This window comes from Sinohyriopsis cumingii, chromosome 18 (genome assembly GCF_028554795.1).
Source record: "Sinohyriopsis cumingii isolate HCF-2022 chromosome 18, ASM2855479v2, whole genome shotgun sequence".
Lineage (NCBI taxonomy): Eukaryota > Metazoa > Mollusca > Bivalvia > Unionida > Unionidae > Sinohyriopsis > Sinohyriopsis cumingii.
In genome coordinates, this window is record NC_142978.1 from 100921297 (window position 1) to 100944212 (window position 22916).

A 22916-nucleotide genomic window follows, 5' to 3' on the forward strand; every position below is an offset into this window, starting at 1 on the left:
ACACTATAAGTGAGAGAGAGAGAGTTCACGTCATTGTAAGTATATTATTATTTTTTAAACATCTTATCATGCTCGCAAACGTCATGTGAGTTTACAAATAAATAAATATATAAATAAATAAATAAATTTATGAACCCATAAATAACAATATCCCTATTTTGTACGTAAGATAGCCTTACATACGGAGGAGTAAATTCCTTTGATTACTTTACTTGTAACAAAGTTATTGTAACATACTATCTTAGTAACCTGGTCTATTATGATTTTATATTGATGGAATACCAATAGATGTATGAAATAAGAAATAATGCGGATATGAATAAAAACCACATTAGTCTCGATAAAGAAAAGAAGGACTGCCAGCACGGTACCTTAGTGCAAAAGGAAACTTTTTGTTTTTTATTTTGATGTATGGTCTGGAATAGATTTGTCAATGACGCGTGCTGGGGAAATTTAATTCCAAGACAATACACGGCGTACTTCATAAATTTTTTAAATGTCTTGACACGTTGTGGATAAAAGTAAGTGTCTAAAAGCCTTTACGTCCATTCCAATGTTGAGAGATTGATATTAAATGGAGCTGAAAGACATGATAAAAATTCTGACAGAATGATGTGATTATACACAGGCTGCCATAGTCTTGTATAGCTTATGGCACTAATTAAAAACGACGGCCGTATGAAATCTGTCTGAACGCCGTGTAACATTTCGTTTCTAGCTTGGGACAGCGTGAAGACGAGGGACCCTTGAACACAATAATCAAAAACGTCATGGTACTGAAACTGTTCCAGTTGTTTTCTCTCATAAAAGATTTCTCGCCTCTGTTGCAATGTTCTAATGAGAACATTTAAAGAAGCCATGTGTGTGTGTGTGTGTGTGTGTTTGTTTCTATTTATGTAATATTTAAGTACATACATACATACATACATACATACATGCATGCATGCATGCATACATACATACATACATACATACATACATACATACATACACTTTGCATGGATGGTTGTACTCACAACTTTTGACTGAAACAAAACAATGAAAATAAAGCCAAAGAAAAATATTTTACTTTTTCAATTAGGTATTTAAAGTAAATCTTTTACATTTATAAGATTTAATTAATTTTAAATATTTTAATAGCACTCAATTATATATATATATATATATATATATATATATATATATATATATATATATATATATATATATATATATATATATAAGGTTTAAGGCTATGTAGGACAAAGGAAATTATTTCTTGATTATGAGAATAGAAAATATCACCGGGCGTCATTCTTCTATGAGCTAGTTAATGAAAAATATTTTTCACTAAAATAATTCAAATTAAGACTTAATTAGTAAATGCGTCCTTAACAGTGTTGTTAAAAGTTCAGTATTAAAGAACTATTTTGTGCTATTGAGTTCGATGTATTCATCTGCATTTTCACTTTTTTCTCTGGGTAGGGTAGATCCTTCTTCACTTGAACCACGTCCTTCCTCATATCTTCTCACAGTGACATGCACCAAAAGGATTATTATAACCATAACTGTATAAAGCCCTGATGCTAAGACAAAAGAAAAGCCAGGAAATATATCAATTGTGGATCCATAGAGAGCAGTGAAGACCAGTGCCAGAAACTTGGCAACTGTTTCCCAGCTTCCTAACACGGCAAAGATCTTTCCTATTTCGTCTTCGTGGACAAGTTTACTAAGAAGAGATCTGATCGGGGAGTTGATGAGACCGCCCACGCTTCCTATGATGATTGCTACCCAAACCATCCAAGATTCCTTGCTCCAGGCAAGGATAACAAAGCGAATGCTGGCACAGGCTAGGCCTATGATGCTTATGATGGAGTCTGACAGTTTCAGCACATTTGATAATATGGGCAACAAAATCAATAGAACTATTCCCATAGCTGCGTTGTCCGCTGCGGACAAATAGCCAAACCACGAGGTTGGCCAGCTTAGAGGTGGAAGCTCGGTGTAAAGAAGTGTTACATCGATAAGTCCCGTTCGGCACGTTTGATGGAGAAGAAGAACTAATAACAAGGCAATAATGCATTTCCGTAAACTGTCTTCACGTTTCTTTACCAACACCATTAGCGAATCCTTGAAATTCGATGCTTGAAATATTGATCTACATGGAAAGAGAACTGTACCTTCAGAAGCTGTAACGGTCTCCTTCACAAATGCTAAAGAAAGTATGACGACTGTGGAATGGAATAGTGAAACAATGCAGTATGTAGTAAGAATGTCGGTGTTATCTAATAGTACGCCTGCAAGCAGAGAACCAATAAACATTCCCAGAAATTGCATGGATGCCAACAGACCCAGTTTCCGGGTCCTCCTTTCGGTTTCTGTAATATCCACGATGTAACTGTGGACTGCCATGGAAATCAGAGAAGTCTTACCGAAGCATCCATGAACCAACGATCCAAAAAGGAACAAAATAATGGACGAAGGAGGTGACACATTTGCACCCATGTATAGCAAAACCGCAAAAGTGGCACCAATACTTGGCATCACCATTGGCAATTTCCGCCCGTATTTATCACTCCATGCTCCACAGAAAAATCCTAGAATTAGTGCAGGAGCATTAGAGAGAACCTTATAATAAATAATATAGGTCGTTGAGACTTTCTGGACATCATCTTCGATATCAGGGTGGTTCAGTGGACTTTTACACATTTCGATGTTTTCCGGGTACATGTTAAAGCAGACGATTTGTGGCATGTTCGGCCGAAGACAAGCATCCAGCATTGAGTCGCCGATATTGTATATGAAAAATATCAAATCTATCTGCCAGCCATAAAGACACGTGAAAAATTTAAATTGGTACCTTTCTGGTAGTAAGTTTTGAAACCTTTCGCCAATGGATCGACTCATTTTGACTGGAAGTAAATGGTCTACGTCAAAATATGATTCTCTGAATGTTAGGAGCCTATTAGAGCCAATTTTGTTCCTTATTTGATCTTTTATCTTATCAATTGATATCCTTTACATTGACTTTACGTTGCAACGCTATTCCATGCTGGTAAAGGGGCCTTTCTTATTCGTCCTTGTTTTTCGTCCATCTGCAAATAAGCAAAGAGAAATATTATTAGTCTTTGACATTATCTAGATACAAAAATGCCTTCTGACTGCCAGAATATGACACTGGAAATATGCTCTTGAATATATTCCAATACAGGAAGAAATCAGCTATTTCCCAAGAATATCATCGCATTTCCTTTGTATCGGGTTAATACTGTGTTTACAAGCTGTTGGTAAAAGTCAACAGATCAGGAAAGTTTAAAAATATGAAAAGAATTTTAAAAAGTCGATCTTTTAAAGTACTTTCTATCATGATTCTTGCGTAACACTGAATTCTTCATTGCAAGGATACATCAGTTGATATTTCCGAGACATGTATTTGTGTCTGAAAACAAAGTTAAACTTTGTGAACAAGAATTATTAGAAAATGAAACACTGATACTTTTAATTAAGTTAGACATGAGTCGTCTACGACAAATATTGGTAGAGCCTATATGACTCGTCTGCAACAAATACTAGACTAACAGTAAATTCAACAGGCGAATCAATTCCATTAATGTGTTATCTTCCTATGTTGTTTTTTCTTTCAGCTGCATCCAGTCAGATATCGGAGCTGTTGAAACAATTTTGGCTACTTAAAGAACAATACGAATCGAGAACCTGAGGCTAGCAAATACGAGGTCCAATAGCATGTCAGGGTTTGTGTCATTTGACCAGATGTTATCTTCAATTATTAAAGCTGATCATGGTTAACAGAAATGAGGGAGTGAGATCAATTATAGTGGGGCAAAGAGTTATATATCAGTCTACAAGTAAAACCTAAGGTCTACAAAGCCATTGTGTTGCCGAGCCTACTGTATGCGTGCGAATCATAGACGGTATGCAGATGCCGTGCCAACTTAAATAATGTACTTGAAGAAACTGACGAGGAAGAGATGGCAGGACAGGGACTCACACACTGAAACTCTCATACAGGCAGGCATTGCAAGCATCCACGCTCTCTTAATGAAACTACATTTGAAATGAGCAGGCTACGTCACCAGGTTAGTCAGCAGAAAAGCTTCAAAGATTCTCTCGAGTCACTCGTAAAACTCTTCAACTTCACCCTGAGTAATGGCAATATCACACACAGGATCGCTCCACCTGGCGGAGTCTCATCCGTACTGGAGTTACAGACTTTGAACAGAAAAGAATGACAGAGGCAGTGCCGAAGCGCGAGGAGAGTACATCTCAGAACTGCAGCACGTCCTCTATTTGTCAAGCAAACTTGAGCAGCATATTCTGTCAAATGTATCACAGACCGTTCAGCGCACAAACTTTCTTGATCACGATTCACATACTCACAGAAACCAACCAGCTAGGGATGTCATGGTCACCTTCGAACTCGAGGGACGAACAAGAAAATACCAGATAAATTATATTTATTATCAGATACAGGTGTTGGCTTTGCTAATCAATTGAGGATAAAAACTTTAATGTATAGTTTAATTAAAAAGAAAGTGTCCGTTCTAAAATATATGGAGATTAAATAGAATTAATGGAAAGTAATGTTTATATCGTCTCATTTCCAACCCTTCGTAGAAGTTCAGACAACTGAAAACAGTTAGGACCTGTCAGACAAACTTGGTTCTAAAATGTCATTTTACATTTTTAATTAAATGTATATTTATAAATCAAGCTGAGGCGCATGTTATATGCGCATTTGTAAGAATGAGATGCTGCAAAAGCATGACAGGAGTTGAAAAGAGGCCAAATGGGCCTGAACTCATTCACCTGGCTACCGTAAACAAGAACAATACAGGAGTTCATTAGTAAATAAACATAATGAAAACGGTAAGGTTTGAAAGAGCCTTATGTCAGGATGCTACCTGAAAGTTTGGTCAACTGTTTTTGAACAAAGTCGAAAATAGTACATGTTGAATGATAGGCGATATACAGCGGACACAGGACCAAACCATAAGCTCACTAGGGTTTTCAGCAGGTGGACTAAAATAAGAACATGACAATAATCTCCACTGTTTTGACAGGATTTTTATGGTATGGTCCAAAGATAAATTGATGTACTCAACATATTCTATGGTTACTAATAGCTTGTTCATTAGCAAATTATTCGTAAAACTTTTCCTGAATCCAAACAATAAAGTTAATAGGAGTCTTGACTCTAGTATGTGGCCTGGATATTATTTCATGTTTAAATATTATTCCAGTAACACGTACACATACACACACACTTTCACTTTTAGGAAGGTATGATGAGCTCCTTATAGGAGTTTACGGGTAAAAGAAGTCCTAATTGAAATGACCTTTGACCCTCTGCATACTGAAAGGAAGAGTTAACTCCTTAAATAATGGGTTGAGAGTAGAACGAGAGAAGGCTGAACTACCAAACAAATACTTCATATTTTCTTTCTCTAGTTTGGATTTTGAATATTGTTGTTATTACTTTGTCGGCAGAAATCAATTTTTCACCGAAAATTAAACCGGTAATGTGGAATTTATAATGCATCTTCATACTTTATATTCAACCAGAAAGAATATTGCTATCGAAGACGAAAATAAATTAAGGATTTCATGATTTATCTCTTTTTCAAGACTAAATAGGATACTATGTGTACAAATTCTGAACCAAAGGGTTATTTTTCATAATTTACTACATTAGAACTAATATCATAATTTCCAAGCTACCATAAGTAAGACGCAATCTCAATTAGAGGAATCACTTGCAGCAATTAGTGAAACCGGGTCCAGGATATCTTGTCGGTTGTTTGATGCAATACCGTCTCCTTTTGATCACCAATTTCTATTTAAGTCTCACTGTTCGAGTGAAATGCTGTAAATCTTCTTTCAACTCGAGTACATTGTAGATCTTAGACCATGAATTCGGGTCTTTAGGTCAGAATCGACAAATCTACCTACTAGAGATCTCCAAAGAGTTTCTTTTTTTTTATCAATGAATAGTTGATGGCCATGATTATCCCATTCTACTTTATCTTATAAGAACTTGTAATTATGTTTGTTTTGAAGTTCTTAATGAGAGCATTCTTGAAAGAGTTCAGGTCTTTTAAAAGTGATTTAAAGCGCAAGAGTCACAGTTTTTACGTTGAAGTAGAAGTGACTTAGAATTATTGTTTAATATTCGGTTGAAGAGTAATTTTATTCACACTGTCATTGTATATTTTTGAAGTCAAAGAAAGGCCTGATCGTTCATTGTGTTTTCTGGTCTGGTATCATATCCTTTATTGTTCTCCCACCTCGTTCTATTAAAGAAGTGAGTTGCAATGTTGAAAAAGTCGATTTTCCTGATCTTTCAGTTCTAATAACTCCGCTATGGTATATACATGGGAAAATATCACATACAAAATTACCAAAACTGCGCTATTGCCTACAATATAAGACTGCACAAAGAAAGGCAAGTCAGGTGTAAAGTTAATTATAATTATTGTGATTTATTGACATTTTCGAACATATGTTTTAATGCTTTCGGACAATGTAAATCAATATTTAATTGAACGGTCGCAAATTATGTTCAAAGAAGTATTTAAGAGTGTTACATTATTTTGTGGACGGAGTACACACACTTTACATGGACGCAAATCAAACTTGCAAAAAAAGGATATTCTCTCAAGAAAAGGTTATACAAATGAAACGTTTTGCATGCACGTAAAAGCGGTAAAATGGTAGTTATAAAATGGAGAATACATTTCATCCGGGCAGATGAAATATACAGTACAATAAAACGTCATTTTACGATATCATTTTTTGTGCAACATTTCTCAGTAATATGGTGATAGTAACCACATTCCTGGCAACTTTTTATAATCATCGTATTTTTTTCCACAGATGTTTCTTTTCTCCAATAGTTTGCACCCTGACACAAGCGTTGTATCTGTCTTCCTTGTTTCCAGTATCTACAACATTTCAAAATGCGTGGGGAGAAATCCTTGTTCATAGAAGGTAGATGCTGATTATAATAAATTAATTAGGATGGGGAGAATGTAGCAGTGTTGTACAATAACCCACTGTTGGTGCTAATAGGTTCAGGACGACTCTAAGTGGCAATGTATAATTATTACTAAGATATGGGTTTTGCTAATGGCATTTTCCCCAAACTGGCAAATCGATACATCCTGATACAAATGCAATCACTATATACAAGGGATCTTTATAAACCATCCAAGTTTTGTGATATCATCAATGGAAGAAAATACAGTGAAAATACTACCGAAGCCTCCGTTGCATAAAATTCTTTACTTTCGTAATTCCAAGTCTCATTTTTCAATCGAACTGGTTTTGAAGGTATATTGGGTGTGTTTATCGACGCTGAGATAAATTATATTATTATTATTATTATTATTATTATTGAAGTGAGTTAAGTATAATTTAATATAGTAAATGTTTTTGTCTGTGAACGTTTCTTTGCGTAAGTTTGAGATGCATGTATTGTGCGTGTGGAAGAATATGTATATGCCATTTTATGAAATGCAATAAATGTTTCTTATATATATATATATATATATATATATATATATATATATATATATATATATATATATATATATATATATAATTGTTTTCTAACTTTATATTATTTTTTAAGATGAAAGTTTTATCGCTTTATGTTGACGGCTAAAAAAAATGTAAGAATGGCAAAACGCCAACTAGTCACAATTAAATATGAAATAATAAGCAAATAGACGACATACATGTACATCCTTTACTAAATGAGGTCATATACAAACATGACACACCCAGTCGGAACATCGCTAGCACATTTCCGTCAAGTCGAGAAATGACTTTTTATGTCATAGGAATACACATATATTTAACGGGCTTCTAGCGATTTGCCTCTGTGACAGGAAAGGCAGTCAGTGTTCCGGCTGTGACTTTTATCCCCTTCTTTGGTGATAAAAGTTGGTTCCGATTATAGCTCTCTGTGGCAGATAGTTACATATGAGGTTTCTTTCTCGTCTCGAAGGCATCACGGACGACTCAACTGTGAGAATTAGTTTCAAGTCCGAAAATTTTCAAAGTTTCTCTCTTTAACTATACACTCACCAGAGAGTTGACTTTGACTGAATTTACGAAAATAATTTCATATAGGTATCATAATGCAATTGACATGGTACTATTTTGCGTTGCTTAATGTAACATGTGACTGAGTTCTCAACCATTTCCCTGCGATTTCCCCTTTTTACATTTTATCACAACATTGGTGTATTTCTGAGGTGGAATTTTGCTGAATAAGCCACGAGGTGTTCCAAATGACGTCGATATTAATGGTGAAACACATGATTGAAAAGAATCTCCCCCTCCCCCAGCTATACCAAAAAAATCGCTAGTTTGACATCCCTTTCTTATCAACTTGCATTGTCAGCCTCTCATTGTGCCACTGGGATGCGATTCACCTAATACGGGAACTCTTCATTAAAGGAAGTACATAAAACCTTGCGATGTATTTCCAATCAATATCGTGCTTGCCTTTGTAAGTCCAAAATTACATTTCTCCGCTACATTTTCTTTCAAACCTACCTTTGATATGCCAAGCTTTCAGATGACATTCTGTTAAAAAAAAATCAACAAAAACATCAGAACTTCGGATATCAATAACAAATGTGAAACAAAAAGTCATTAAACCAGACAGCACGATAAATACGAATTGTACAGTGGTGGAAAATTAGTTCCATTTTTATGAAGTACTATGGATAAATATTAAAATATTTCTTCCGGACTCGCAATATCCAGCGTTAGCCCATAAATATGTTTTATTTTTTTCTTTCGCATCGGATAAAAGGAATTTTACTGGGACTATATTACTCCAACATAATAGCATTAAAAGTAAGAGCTGTTTTGCAATTAACTTGTTCAAAGCTGCGAAAGCTATCACTTTTATCAAGAACAATCTCTGAATTTCCTCCATAGCCTTCGTTAATTGAATGCGCATGCTTAGTCTTCTGTCGGCATCAATGTAATGTGCATTTTGATTATTACTTCATCCATTACACTGACTCTGGTCTTAGAACTGAGTCTAGTAGAATACATCAAAATAAATGATACAGGATTTGCATAAAACACTTCATATAGGATGATTCTAATGTGGATATTTGATGTTTAATTTTTTTTCTTTCTAGCACAAAATCGTACAGTACATGAACAAGAAAGATCGTGCAGAAATTAGCATCCAAATGTCTCTTACAACAGAACAATGTTTAACGGACAATCTTGTTTTCGAGTTAAAAAAATAAAAATAATAACATGAATTTTTAATGTTTGTTATTTTAAATGTTATTTAGAGGCATAACAGACTATAAAATAGTCCCATACTTGATACTATCTATACGACTAGAATTCAATTTGCACGCATTTACTTGTTATCACACACACACACACACACACACACACACACACACAAACACACACACACATCTATTGATAGATATATAAATGGTCTTTTTTTGCAAGGGGAAGCTCGATCCCATTGTTTGCCTAATCTTTTGAAGAGAAACTGGTATCTTAGTGTTTTTGGTAAAGAATTACCGTTTTATAAAGTCAGTTTTAAGTATGATTTTAGATAATTTCCAAAATCAAGTCTACAGTAAAACCTATGAAACAGTCATGAATGATTCTGAAGTCACTCCGGAAGTCTATTCTTATCTAGTTCAAAAAGACCTAATTTAAGTCTGATTTTGTAGAATTAGTAGTGAACAAAGCCTAATCAATCTTTATTTGCCATTCAGTGTGAACTCGCGTTACGGCTAAGTTGATTATGAGGTATCAGAACTACAAGGGCTTAAATTGTATCGCAAGAATTAATCTTGCTTTTTTGTCAGCCGTTATTCATGTTGGCCGTCAGTCGGTAGAACGCAGTGAACTTTCTTCCACCGCACGTGAAAAATGGATTGTATGAAAATATATTAAATACTTTAAATGCTTGTATGTATGTACGTATGTATGTGTATGTATGTATGTATGTATGTGTGGGTGTGCATGTATGTATGTGTGTGTGTATGTATGTGTGTGTGTGGTGTGTGTATGTCTGTCTGTCAGTATGTCTGTATGTCTGTCTGTATGTATGTATGTATGCGTGAGTACGTGCGTGCGAGTATGTATGTATATGTGTATGCGTGAGTGCGTGCGTGCGAGTGTCTATGTATGTATGTATGTGTATGTGTGTGTCTGTGTGCGTGCGTGAGTGCGTGCATGCGTATGTATGCATATATGTATGTATGTATGTATGTATGTATCCATAATTGTTGAAAATACATATATTAGTAATATCTGCATATTGTTGGTAGTCTAAATCGGTTCCTAAAGGTTTAATTACCGGGTAGACTACTCTCTTCGCATAAAATCATAAACGGAACAGAGCGCATAAGCGTTTTTTCATAGTAAACTCCTGAGAATGTAGACTACTTGTAGTTTTCTCCTCGTCCGAGTGAAAGTCCTGGTAAACAGAAAATTTGGTTTTATTCTGATAGTCAAATACAAATCTGCTGATCCGTTCTGAGATAGATGGATGTTTGTTTGTCCGGTGCGGCGAAAAATATGCAAAAGATTTAATGTAGACGTCGTTTACTGTCATACATGAAAAATCTGTGTATGATTGTGTTTTCGTCTTTTCTTACATTTTAATATTGACGAAACGTCACATTCACACGAATAAAACTGAAAATGGACTACTCAGGACGAAATTATATCCCATGATATCTAAGAAATAATCTTTTGCTTTGCATAGCTTGTGCTAAAATACCTTCAATACCTTCTGGTTATTAGAAATGAAAATAGTCTAATGCTTTGTATATCTTTGGCATAAATGTATTTTTTATGCATATTTGGACAATGTGTGAAATAGGATGTAGTCTTAGTACGGCATTCTCACTTACCTTTTACCACCTACCAAAGCAAAGAAACACTACGATCACCTTTTATATTCAAACGATATTAATGAAAAAGTCAGCTTGCAATATTTCTCAAAATTTGTTCAGTTATTAGATTAATTAAGGTTTATATGCCAGTTTGTCGCAGAATGCACACCATTTAGTGTCCGTTCAAAATTAAATCGTGTATTATGCAAAGTTTCTCGTTTTTAAAAAAATATGTTTTCTTATCTTCTTCCTACACCTATCCACATAAAGCTTTTTGAAACATCATTTCAAGGTCCAAATTTTACAATAATTAATTTAAAGTTAGGTCTAAAATTAGGATATACGATTGGTCATTTGTAAGTCAGATTTAAATCTTAAATGATCAGATATCTGAATTATATTATGAATTTTAAATCGACACTTAATTTATGTTGTTGAAATTTAAGCAAACTCTCATTTTTCAAGGATCCCCACCTCTACTCATCACATCCACCCACCCCTAACATGAGGCGATCAGCACTACAATTGTTAATAAAGCTATATCTAGAGGTTTCGTCAATATTTAACGTAAAAAACAGCATTAAGAACTTAAATAAAGGCTGACCCCGGGTTAAAACAGTCTGTACGGACAGTAGCATTGTTTACTTTTATTACTGTCTTGAATACATTTAGAATCGTTATTCTGAAGAACTTTTGGCGAGTAAGAGAGAGGTAACAGGCATAATAAATCTTCATCTGCAACTGTTTCTTCTTAGGCTAAGTTAATTATCAGGTAGCAGAACTACAAGGGCTTACACTGCGTAGCAAGAACTAATTTAATTTTTCCTCCGATACTTTGGTGTTGGCTGTCAATTTAAAAAGCCGAGAGGTTTTTGTTCTTGCTTTTCTGCCTTCTCGTTCAAATCAAATCATTAGTTAGTGTTGTTGTATTCGGTTTAATGCCATTTTTCAGCACACGATAGGCTATGCATGGCGACCAATACTCCAACGCTGTATTATTGCGGGCGCTGTATTATCGCAAATAATTTTGAAAACGCGCCGTCTGTAGGATGTAAACTGAGGTAAAGCTGTAACCAGGATGGACGCAAATCGGTCATTGCACAATTACCTCTAAAATGTCAACTTTTTGGCAGTTCTACATTGCAAAACAATGATCATCACTTTTTTGTAAAGTGCATGCTATTTCATTGATTCTCATACACAAAACTCTTTCAAACTTACTCTATCTGCATTGGTCATGATTACCAAATACACTCAGTGTATCGTCCGATGTGTGATGATTATAGGTAATATACCGATGGTGATGTACATGTCCTTACGTGGTTTCGCTTGGAAGTTCATTCCATGGTAGCCTATATGGACCAAACTTTACAAAATGTTGCTTATGATCAGACTCATCCTACGTAAATAGGAAAACAACTATTTAAAAAATCAGTATTATTTCAGTAATAATAATATTAACATTATATATATATATATATATATATATATATATATATATATATATATATATATATATATATATATATTGCTCTTAAAATTCAGAAAGAGGTATATACTATTTTTTATTTTAATGTCAACTCCTGTTCTCATGGATTTCAACTTAACTGACCTTAGTGTTTTCCAAATTAATCATTGTATCCTTTTTGGGGAGAAATATTCAGGCAGTGCAAGCGTGGACATTCCATCTTATCGGTAAGTTGAAATGTATGTTTATTATAATATGTGAGTTTTACCATACTTAAATTAGACAACTACTGTGATAATAAATAGTCACACCATGGTACGGTAATCTGGGTCAGCCACCATAAGCGGTTGTATTTACATTTACGCGACTGGATTGAAAGAGGTTCGGGTTTTGTTTAGGAATAGATTGAGGGAAAGTCAGAGAAACTTCTCAATTTGTAACAATGCAGCACTAACAGAACGGTTTTAATATGCACCGATGACAACATAAGTACCACGATAATACAGCGTTCCAGGCTGTAACTGATGGAGAAAGAGCCCCGGTAAGTACCACCGACTTACGGGAAACGACTGACAAGCTTTCTAACATACCCACAATGGCAGAGCCAACATGGACAAAGGTAAGATGACAGAGATCGTTAAAGGCCTGAGCTTTAGGCCACATGTCCACCCGGGGCCCCATCGAATCATTCATAAAGCAACGAATTACGTACAAACAGGCAAATTGCTAACATTTTTCCTAATAAAGGAAAGTTACAAATCGATCGTACGTATGTATGTATGTATGTATGTATGTATGTATGTATATGTACGTACGTAAGTACGTATGTATGTATGTATGCATGTATGTACGTACGTATGTATGTATGAATGTTTTCTGAATTTTGGCCCCAATAATTTTATACGTAGAAACGTGAAATATCGTAATGTTGGAGTTCTTACCTGTGTTATGAAGCAATATTTTTTACATTCGAAAATTATAGACAAATATTTTGAATGTGATTCTTAATCGTTTTCGTTTGTAACATTAACTATCTCCGTATACGTTTGCGTACTTTCTGGTTCTATTTATTTCCCTTCTTTTCAAAAGAATAATGTCAACACGTTTACTTGTGTATTTGTAATTGTTCACATAGAATTCATTGCCTTTACAGTACTCCTACTAAGGGGACCCAAGTGGCTGCTGTCTGCGTTGATCTGAGTCGCGGGCTCGTCTAATATGGGTTTGCAAGTTTCCAACCAGCAGCTTCGTTTGGGTCGGTGGTTCTTACCAGGGTTTTCTGGGGTTCTACCCTCACGAGTTATACTCTCCGCCATGTATAGCCTATCATGTGCTGAAAAATGGCTGTAAACCCAGAGTAACAAAACACCATATTCATGTTAATTTCCATGATGCAAATCATATTCCTCTACGCGGGCTAAGCGTGTCAGCTGAACTCCGTGACATTACGTTGCGTGTTTCTTGCAGTAGTACGGTACATAATCGTCTTTTCGACAATCGTCACATGTTTTGCACATAGACCAGGCGACAACACTTAAATCGGCCGAACAAAAGAAAACAAATGGATACAATCACGCTTTCGAGCTTATCAATGAATCGTTATAAAATATTAAAAGAAAATTATACAGACTATTTCATCTAAAATCCACTCTCTTTCATGATCTTTGTTGAAGCGTGAAGCTTTTAATTTTTAACGCATCATTTATCTTAGCGTGAAAAAATATTTCCAACTAGAAAACAGATCATTGTGAAGACAAATTGGGTTTTAGAATATTCCAACACACCAAATAATTCAGGAGTGTCTGATAGGCATATTATTTTCATATTGATATACAAATGTATTCATCTGTAAGTCGAGTCCAACTGCAAACAGTATGGAACTGATCTGCCGTCGCATAATGGACCGGCAGGTTAGGGTCTATGGTGTTAATTATACTGGCTGCTCTTAATAAAAAGTATATTCCAAGAACTGTCGGTGCAATTTGCGAAGGCAGATCGTGGACTAAACCGGTTGCATCTTGGCTCGACTTATAAGCAAGTAAAAAGGTTTTTTGTTTCTAAATCGCATATGATTTGCCGACAAATTTATGTTGGTACTATGAAAGCTACATCAGTTTTTAGAACCTTCAAATAATTCAGACCAAAAACTATTTTTTTTAAAAACCCAACAAAACGTGTCATCAACCTGTGCATTGTGGCTCTCTTAATGTTGTTTCGATTTTCTTCAAAGATTAATTGGTTATACTGGAGCCGTTCCAAAGATGGTGCTGAAATTGTTTTTTAAATTACCTATCATTTACAGCAAAGTTGTTGGTATAGTTACTTTGGGACAGTTTGACACTCCTTTATATTGTAAGACACCTTTAATAGGACAGGTCACTAACAGTATTTAATATATAATTTAGGTCACCTGCGTGTAAGTCTTTTGGCCTCTTTGTTACATTTAGGTCACCTACGTGTAAGTCTTTTGGCCTCTTAATTATATTTCGACTTTCTAGCAGGTCATACTGGGGTCCGATCAAAGTTTTGTATAACAACCAAAAAGGAAAATAATTACTGAAAAAGACAAACATTAAGGAACCGAAAATAAACGAATCTCAATAGAAAATATAGGTGAAGTGAAAATAAACTCAACTACTAGGTTAAATAAAGTTAACTAAGGATAATTTATAACTATTTAGCCCATCTGTAAAGATGACTTTGAGAAGATGCATTGTACATACATCTTGTCCGTAGAAAACTAAAAACCGCGCCAAAGACCTATGTTATGTACATTTAATTTAATTGCTTGCTTGTTAGTTTTAATTTTTTTCTATTCCATTACATGTTATTATATTGTAACATTGTATGCTGGACTTAAACTTGTCCAAAATTGAGTTAATTTCTGCTTGATCTGATTGTCAATTTTAATTTTTTAAATTATTTAATTTATGTAAACAATTAATAATAGCTTCATTATTCCGTATGTGTATGAGCTTATTATCAGGATTGTTATTCAGGTAAACAAAGAATGAGTACATATGTTGAACAAGGTCAGGGTTTTGGAAATTCCTAAGTTAATTTTGTCGGCTATTGCGTTGTAAAACAAAAAAACAAAAAAAAACAAGGCTCAGTAGATCATTCTAGAAGGCTATTTTCCATTAGGCAATAGTTGTTTTTAGAAAATGCTAATTGTGATCTGAGGTCAAGCAGAGAACTATATCTTATGACTGTGAGGATTTTACCAGTCGTGCTTTAACATCTAGCACTTTAAAGTTGTATTTTGTTGTTACCAGTTTGGGCTGAATCTTTTATCTTCTTCTTCAAATTATTGAATTCAAGTGATTATTTTCTCTGGAAATACAAAAGTGCTCTGACAAAATTATTGGATTAAGACATTAATTGGAATTTATACTGATTCAAACCTGGAATAATGTTTCTGTGATTCGACAAGAGACTGTTGACACATCAGCACATCGCAGGCCATAACGGACACGTCATCACTTTCAATTTTGGATATCTTCGGGACTTGAACTGAGTTTTGTTCAGGACTTTTTATTACTAGGACTTGTGTCTTTAATTCTTGGAGTAATTTTGGATTTAGCTGGCAATACCGTAAGTTCTTTTTTTTTCTCATGTTTCACTTTGTATTCTAAGGGGAAAAATAATTGTTAAAATTTACAAAGATTTGTTGTCTTCACTCTTTTCTGTTACTTATTTCAAGAACATAGTCTCGTAACATCTATATCATATGGAATACATTTCATATAAATATCCTTTTGTCTGGATTATATTACTTCTGATCTGATAGCACGTAATATATTAACAAAACATCCACTAGGCGAGGCTTTACCCGCTTGAATGATACGTGATGTTTTGTGTTCTTGGACGAGTTGTAAAACGTGAACCCCTATTGGAGGAATACAAATTTATTCGCAAAATACTGAATAAAGATTAACAAATTTTCTTTTCAAAACCAATATTTCTAAATTATGGGCTGTATACTGAATTATTTTTGCAAGAAGGAAGTCATATAAATTAAACATGAAATAAATTATTATGTTGAAAGCGAAAAAGACATTTAAAGCCAAATGAGTTCTAAAGATATTCCGAAAGGATAAATAATGACAAAGCAATATAGCCATCCAGATGGGCGTGAAGGCTAAAAAAAGTATGGCTAATTTATACTAATTTGTTAAAAATGTGTAAGTATTGGGCGTGTAACATACTTTGCAAATTCTGATTTAGGTAACATTTCCACGTTATAGGTGTGTCGGCATTGGTCTTGGTATGATACAGGAGAGGGGAAATTGACGATGACAGGACTTTTGACAATTGTACCCAGAAACCAGCTGTTTAATCGATATAGTCTTCATACTTATTTTCCATTTAACGCTGTTTGTTTCATTAACATCGCTGAGCTATAGAGCAGACGTAAAGTGCATTAGGCGTTATTCCGTTCGGTAAACTAACGACATAAACTTATCGGAAGTAAATTATTAACGCCCATGCCGTATGAGCAAAACTTTGGCAACATACCAAAAACATTAAAATCAGCCTGGTATTTGGAAATCTTTTAACTCCTTCCACATTTCAAAAGAAACGACAATGCAAACTGTGGATCAGTGCCTGTTTGTAAGAAATCTTTCTTTATCTGGAGTTTGCATAGATAAGCATAAACAACTTCATGGACACAGATCTGAACGTAGATATATACACAGACGTCAATGGCACCGACATGTTATTGTTTCGCTGAATGCGTCTATCTGTCTGTCTGTACGTCTATGTATAGGTATGTGCTACAATTTGTAAGCTTGCCCAACAACATTATTTTCAGATGAATGAAGTATTTTTCAGGAAAATTCAACTTTGTATATGAACTATAAACAATGTAGCAAAGAAGCAAATAACCAACTTGTATAATACATTTTTATAAATAGCATCCTGCTACCAGATCTGCATACACTTCAAAAGAAAGTGACATCTATGTTTTTTACAATCTACAGCAATAATGCATTTGTGTACAGTAAATTGAACCATTTCATAATATTCAGCAATGCCAGCAATTATCTATCAGTTAAACCCTCATAAATGTGGAAAATATTAATTATTCTAGCACACTAGCGGCAAGTTGCTCAAGATAATCTTTTGGTTGACGGTTCAAAACTGCGTTGCCTCAATAACTGCTTTCTGTGTGCAAAACTAAATTCATTTCGCAATCACATGTGAAAAGGAAAATATTCATAACAATTTAAATTAACTGTAAAAGACTATAGATGTTTCTAACGTGGGAAGATAGACCACTTACACGTAATTACACATTAAGATATTCGAGCTTATCCGGCAAAGAAAGAGGTTGTAAACACATTTATAAATATATCTACATCACTAGTAAACGTCAACATATCGTATAGACATCACCAGCAAACGACAAGAGATGGTGTAGACATCACCAGTAAACGCCAACAGATAGTGTCGACATCACCAGTAAATGTCAACAGCTCGTGTCGACATCACCAGTAAACGTGAACAGATCGTGTATACATCATCAGTAAACGTCAACAGATCGTGTCGACTTCACCAGTAAACGTCAGCAGATCATGTAGAAGTCGCCAGTAAAAGTCAACAGCTTGTATAGACACCACCAGTAACCGTCAACAGATGGTGTAGATATCACCAGTAACCGTCAACAGATGGTGTAGATATCACCAGTAACCGTCAACAGATGATGTAGATATCACCAGTAACCCGTCTACAGATGGTGTAGATATCACCAGTAACCGTCAACAGATGGTGTAGATATCACCAGTAAACGTTAACAGATGGTGTAGATATCACCAGTAAACGTCAACAGATGGTGTAGATATCACCAGTAAACGTCAACAGATGGTGTAGATATCACCAGTAACCGTCAACAGATGGTGTAGATATCACCAGTAACCGTCAACAGATGGTGTAGATATCACCAGTAAACGTCAACAGATCGTGTAATGATTCCTATGTAAACAATCCCTTAACTAAGAGGTTCACGCATCTTGCAGTCAATCACATTGCGTAATGTTTTACGTTATACGGTTTGACTAGCAATGGCTTTTTGAAAATTATATAATTTTGTTTATTGCCTTAAAATTACTGTATAATGTATTTTTCATTAGTTTACATCACAACTCACAATTGCTGTCAGAGATACACAAACTATTCAAATCATTGAATACGAATGCTTGAAAGGTAATACAGTCTCCATTTATCGATCCAGATCATATAAATGTATTGATTCTAATGTAACTCCTATAGGAATACATATTCAAGCGTTCCAGGACATGATTGGAAATCTTGCATTTTCACATGCTTAAACATCAGGGTATATTCATCATACGTGGAAAATATAGAAATGACGAAATAATAAACTATTCAACAATAATTGTTTATGCTTCACTTTTAAATATATAAAAACAACATTATCATATTAATTGTATACAACTTGCGTTCGTCCGAATGATTATGTTGAAACCGACCACTCCTGCGTATGTCTACAGCACAAATATAACTTATCAGCACAATATATCTTGGACGTTTAATTTCTATTTAGTTCCACAAACTGTCATTTTACCATACATAAAGTGTCGTTCTGAGTATTCAGTATGGCTATCCACTACCTCTCATTTTAAGTGGACAAATAACAATTTTTTTCCGGGTTTGTGAAAATATCAGTCTGTTTTGTCTTCATATGGGCCACTTGGTTGACCCCGTACATCCGATATGCATAGATGAAACCGTTGCTTTGTTTGGGTGCATGCAAAAACAAATTCATTTGTGACGTTGTAATGTTTACACTTATGACTTTCACGAGCTTTAGAAAGATAGAGGGAAGCTTTGCAGCATTCTACAACCTAGAAACAGTAGTTGTCCTTAAATTAGCTTTTAAGGAAATAAATAACATTACTGTGTAATTCAATAAAATGAGAATCAAATACTTTCACAGCATTAAACAAAAAAAAAAATTGACAGAATTTATATTTTTAAATGAAAAAGATATTCTTCTTTAAAAAGAAGAGTACCAAACAAAAGTAAATTGTGCTGGAATAAATTCATAAAGAATTATTTTTGCAAATTAAAACATCGCGGAAGGACGTTATAGACTCACTACGTCTGCGAGAATGATATGTTCTTAGTCTAATGTGTGTTATTTGTTGTAGGTACCATGGGCAATCATAAATTAGATTATTAATATAATTAGATTATTAATATAATTAGATTATTAATATAATTAGATTATTAATATAATTAGATGAACTTAAATTACAATTAGTTTGACTCATTGGTGAGTAACTTAGATGCAGTTGCTTCATATATAATGCGCACGCGATCAATCAATTAGGAACATGTTGCAAAGATCTAATTAGATAAATGCAACAGTCTGTAATTTGAGAGATAAATCACAATGCGGAAAATCTCAAGAGACTTCCAGCTCCACATTGATATAAACAATTTAATACGGAGTTTGGTGGATGTAGATGGTATCATTTTAAAACCATCGATAAACATCAAATTAAATGGTATACTACGGTACGATTTAACTCAAATTATATGTGTACAGTGTAATTCATGTAAAATGTACATTTTCTAGTACGTGCAGAATGGCTGCATTTTCATCGCCTGTTCATGGATAAAAAATTGCTATTGTTGCTAAGGATAAGTTTTAATTTGTTTAACGTCATTTGTCAGCACATGATAGGATATACCTGGTGGGTTAAGGATCGGAAAGATATTCAAGACTTTCACAGTCTTGACTAAATTGATAAAAGGATACAAAATGTTGACTACATTGTCTCCCACCTAACGTTCATCCCAAGAATGAATTTCTTTATATTTTCTTGATGACATGACATAATCTGTATTTTAAGGGTAGAGGAAGGCGTACTTGGCTGCTTCATTCAAGATAATGATATACGGTTTCAGGGCAATATATCGTATATTCAGAGGGTTTTGTGAAATGAAGAGTTAACTGACAATTGGATATTTGACTTTTTAATATCAATAGTTGTGGGAAAAAAAATTAATTTAGAAATCCTCTGTTTAATGTCACTTGGTAAGGAAACATTTGGAAACCAGAGTTACACATCGGAGTAAATGTCAGCGTTGAAGAAACTTTAGCACGTTAGCGGTCTCAGACTGTGATTGCAAATAAAGGTCTCTGCATAATTGACCTCATTAAATATCTGAAATGTTTTTGATCAGCAATCGCCAAAACAAGAATAACCACTACGGAAGCCATGTTTTCGAACAAAATCGCCTAATCATTTGTCCATGGAAAGAAAAACAATCTTCAACGCCATTTCGGTGAAAGTCTTAGCTAAAAATACAATGAAAGCAAAAGAGAGGCTTTTAAAGGGTCAAGGTCATGGCCAAAATGGTATTAGGAAACAGTCGTAGCTAAAATGAAAGAAGGACACAACATGAAGACTGAAATTATACAATACCAAACCCTAACTTCGCTGGTCAATTGATGACCGGTGTGTGTGTGTGTGTGTGTATGTGTGTGTGTGTGTTTATATTTAGTACACATGAGCGTTTAATACTGGCAACACCACTTTAGTCATCGATTGTTTACCGGCCTCAATGATTTTATTTCGCACAATTAAGAAATTTGTTTTGTTTTATGTACTTGGTATGCTGTTTATTCTACTGATTACTTCTAACAGATCCAGATCTATGAGACAACAAATCTCAGCCTACGAAGTTTGCAGTGTGATCTGACTTATAAGCGAGAATAAACGGTATATGACCAGCACTTAGCTTTTATATCCTTTTTTGCCAATGTGATTCAATGTATATCGGCTGTAAGGTATTCATCAGAGATACTGTTTCGCAATAGTTACTGGAAAACGTGTGTGTGTGTGTGTGTGTGTGTGTGATTTGGATTTTTATCGTGGCTTTAACAATTCTTCAGTCATATCGCTACGATGTCTGCAGTGTGGCAGTTTATAGTGATGTCTAGCACTGGGGTATCATGCCGCAGACATGTAGCATGATGTCCCACCCAGTCACATTATCCTGACACCAGTCCTAACACTAACCTCTTAATGCTTTGCGCCAAGCGAGGTAACTGTTAGTACCATTTTTATAAGTCTTTGGTATTTCTCGGCCGGGGATCGAAGCCACGACCTCCCGCATCCGAGACGGACGTTCTAAGCAACTAGGCCACCGTAGCGGTCTGGAAAACGTTTGTGCTGTTGTTATGACAGAGATTCGCAACGAGACACATGAAAAATTAATGTGTGATTCAAAATTAGAAATATGCTTGAAACAGAAACGAATAGCTTATGTAATCGCATTTAAGTCGAATCCAACAACATAGACAAGATCTGCCGTTACATAATATGCCAGGAGATATGGGTCTATGACGTTTTGTTAGAACTATACAATAGACAAAGCAATATAAACTCCGATCTGCAGCCTCATTTTGAGATGGTAGATCCAGCTCTATGTTGCTTGCATTTGGATGACATTTATAAGTAAGTATAGACAGTAATAAATAATTTTTATATATATTTTCATATGGAGTTTATGTTATTTTCAAATTTTGATGTGCTATATTTTGTCTTTGTCTTTATTGAACGATTTGACTAAGGGTCAGTATCGTAACCCAATTGTGCTGCAGTTAAATAAAGTGTGTTGATTCACCGATTATTTACTCTTATGATAGGCTTCTATATTCGTCCATTCCATTAAAACTGTGCGAGCAAAGACACCAGAAGCCAACATATGTGTTGTTATTAGAATGCTAAAGTTTGAATGTACATGTGTTCTTATGTCTTCACTCTTTATCGTTTACTGACAATAAATTGCACATATATAAAAATGTTCCAGATTTTTTTAAAAGACATATTCAACTATATATTTTTCGCATTCACCGCATGGCATGCAAAAGATATAAATTGCATGATAAACACGTGTTGTTTGCTTATTTTAGATAAATGCATGTTTGGACAAACATCCAGTGAAAAGTCGAGAAAGGGGAATGGATTCGTGAGTTAGCGAAATTGTGAAACCTGATTATATTGTCACAAGATAAATACATTAACAATTCAATTCATCATTGCTTGATTGCGTGAAAATTATTTTTGACAAGAATGACTGAATACAAGTATTGACGGATGACGGACAAGACGTAACTAAATTAGTTCAGTCTATAAAAAAATCACTTTTTGTGCGTATACAATTTTAAACATTATTTATATGGTTTTATTTACATGTACAGTGTCCAAAATGCGGAAAGATTATGTTTATGGACGGTGAACGTGTATATCAATACATGAAAATAATGAAAAAAACTATTTTTAAACGCGGATATTTATGTGAATGAGAAATTAAGAAAGAAAAATATTTAAAAAACGCTTTTGGTGCATATCAGCTAGAAAACAGCCTTCCTAATTTCCTGTATATGCACCAGTCTATAATGATGGAACACTCATTGCGTATTAACCAATCACTTCAATAAAGGTAGATTGGTCTAACTGGTAATTGAACTATGCACACACGAAGGTAGATTGGTATAATGGGCAAATTAACAC

General features: G+C 34.6%; 1 protein-coding gene across 1 annotated transcript in view; it reads right to left on the bottom strand.

The window, feature by feature from the left end:
- Positions 1 to 1050: 1050 nt before the first annotated feature.
- LOC149777597 (lysosomal proton-coupled steroid conjugate and bile acid symporter SLC46A3-like) overlaps positions 1051 to 22916 on the bottom strand; it is a 69166-nt gene continuing 47300 nt past the window's right edge. Inside the window, exon 2 of the mRNA XM_089940814.1 lies at positions 1051 to 3074. Coding sequence (XP_089796940.1) covers positions 1405 to 2886 — 1482 coding nt within the window. The 5' untranslated portion in view covers positions 2887 to 3074 and the 3' untranslated portion in view covers positions 1051 to 1404. The remainder of the gene's footprint in view (positions 3075 to 22916) is intronic.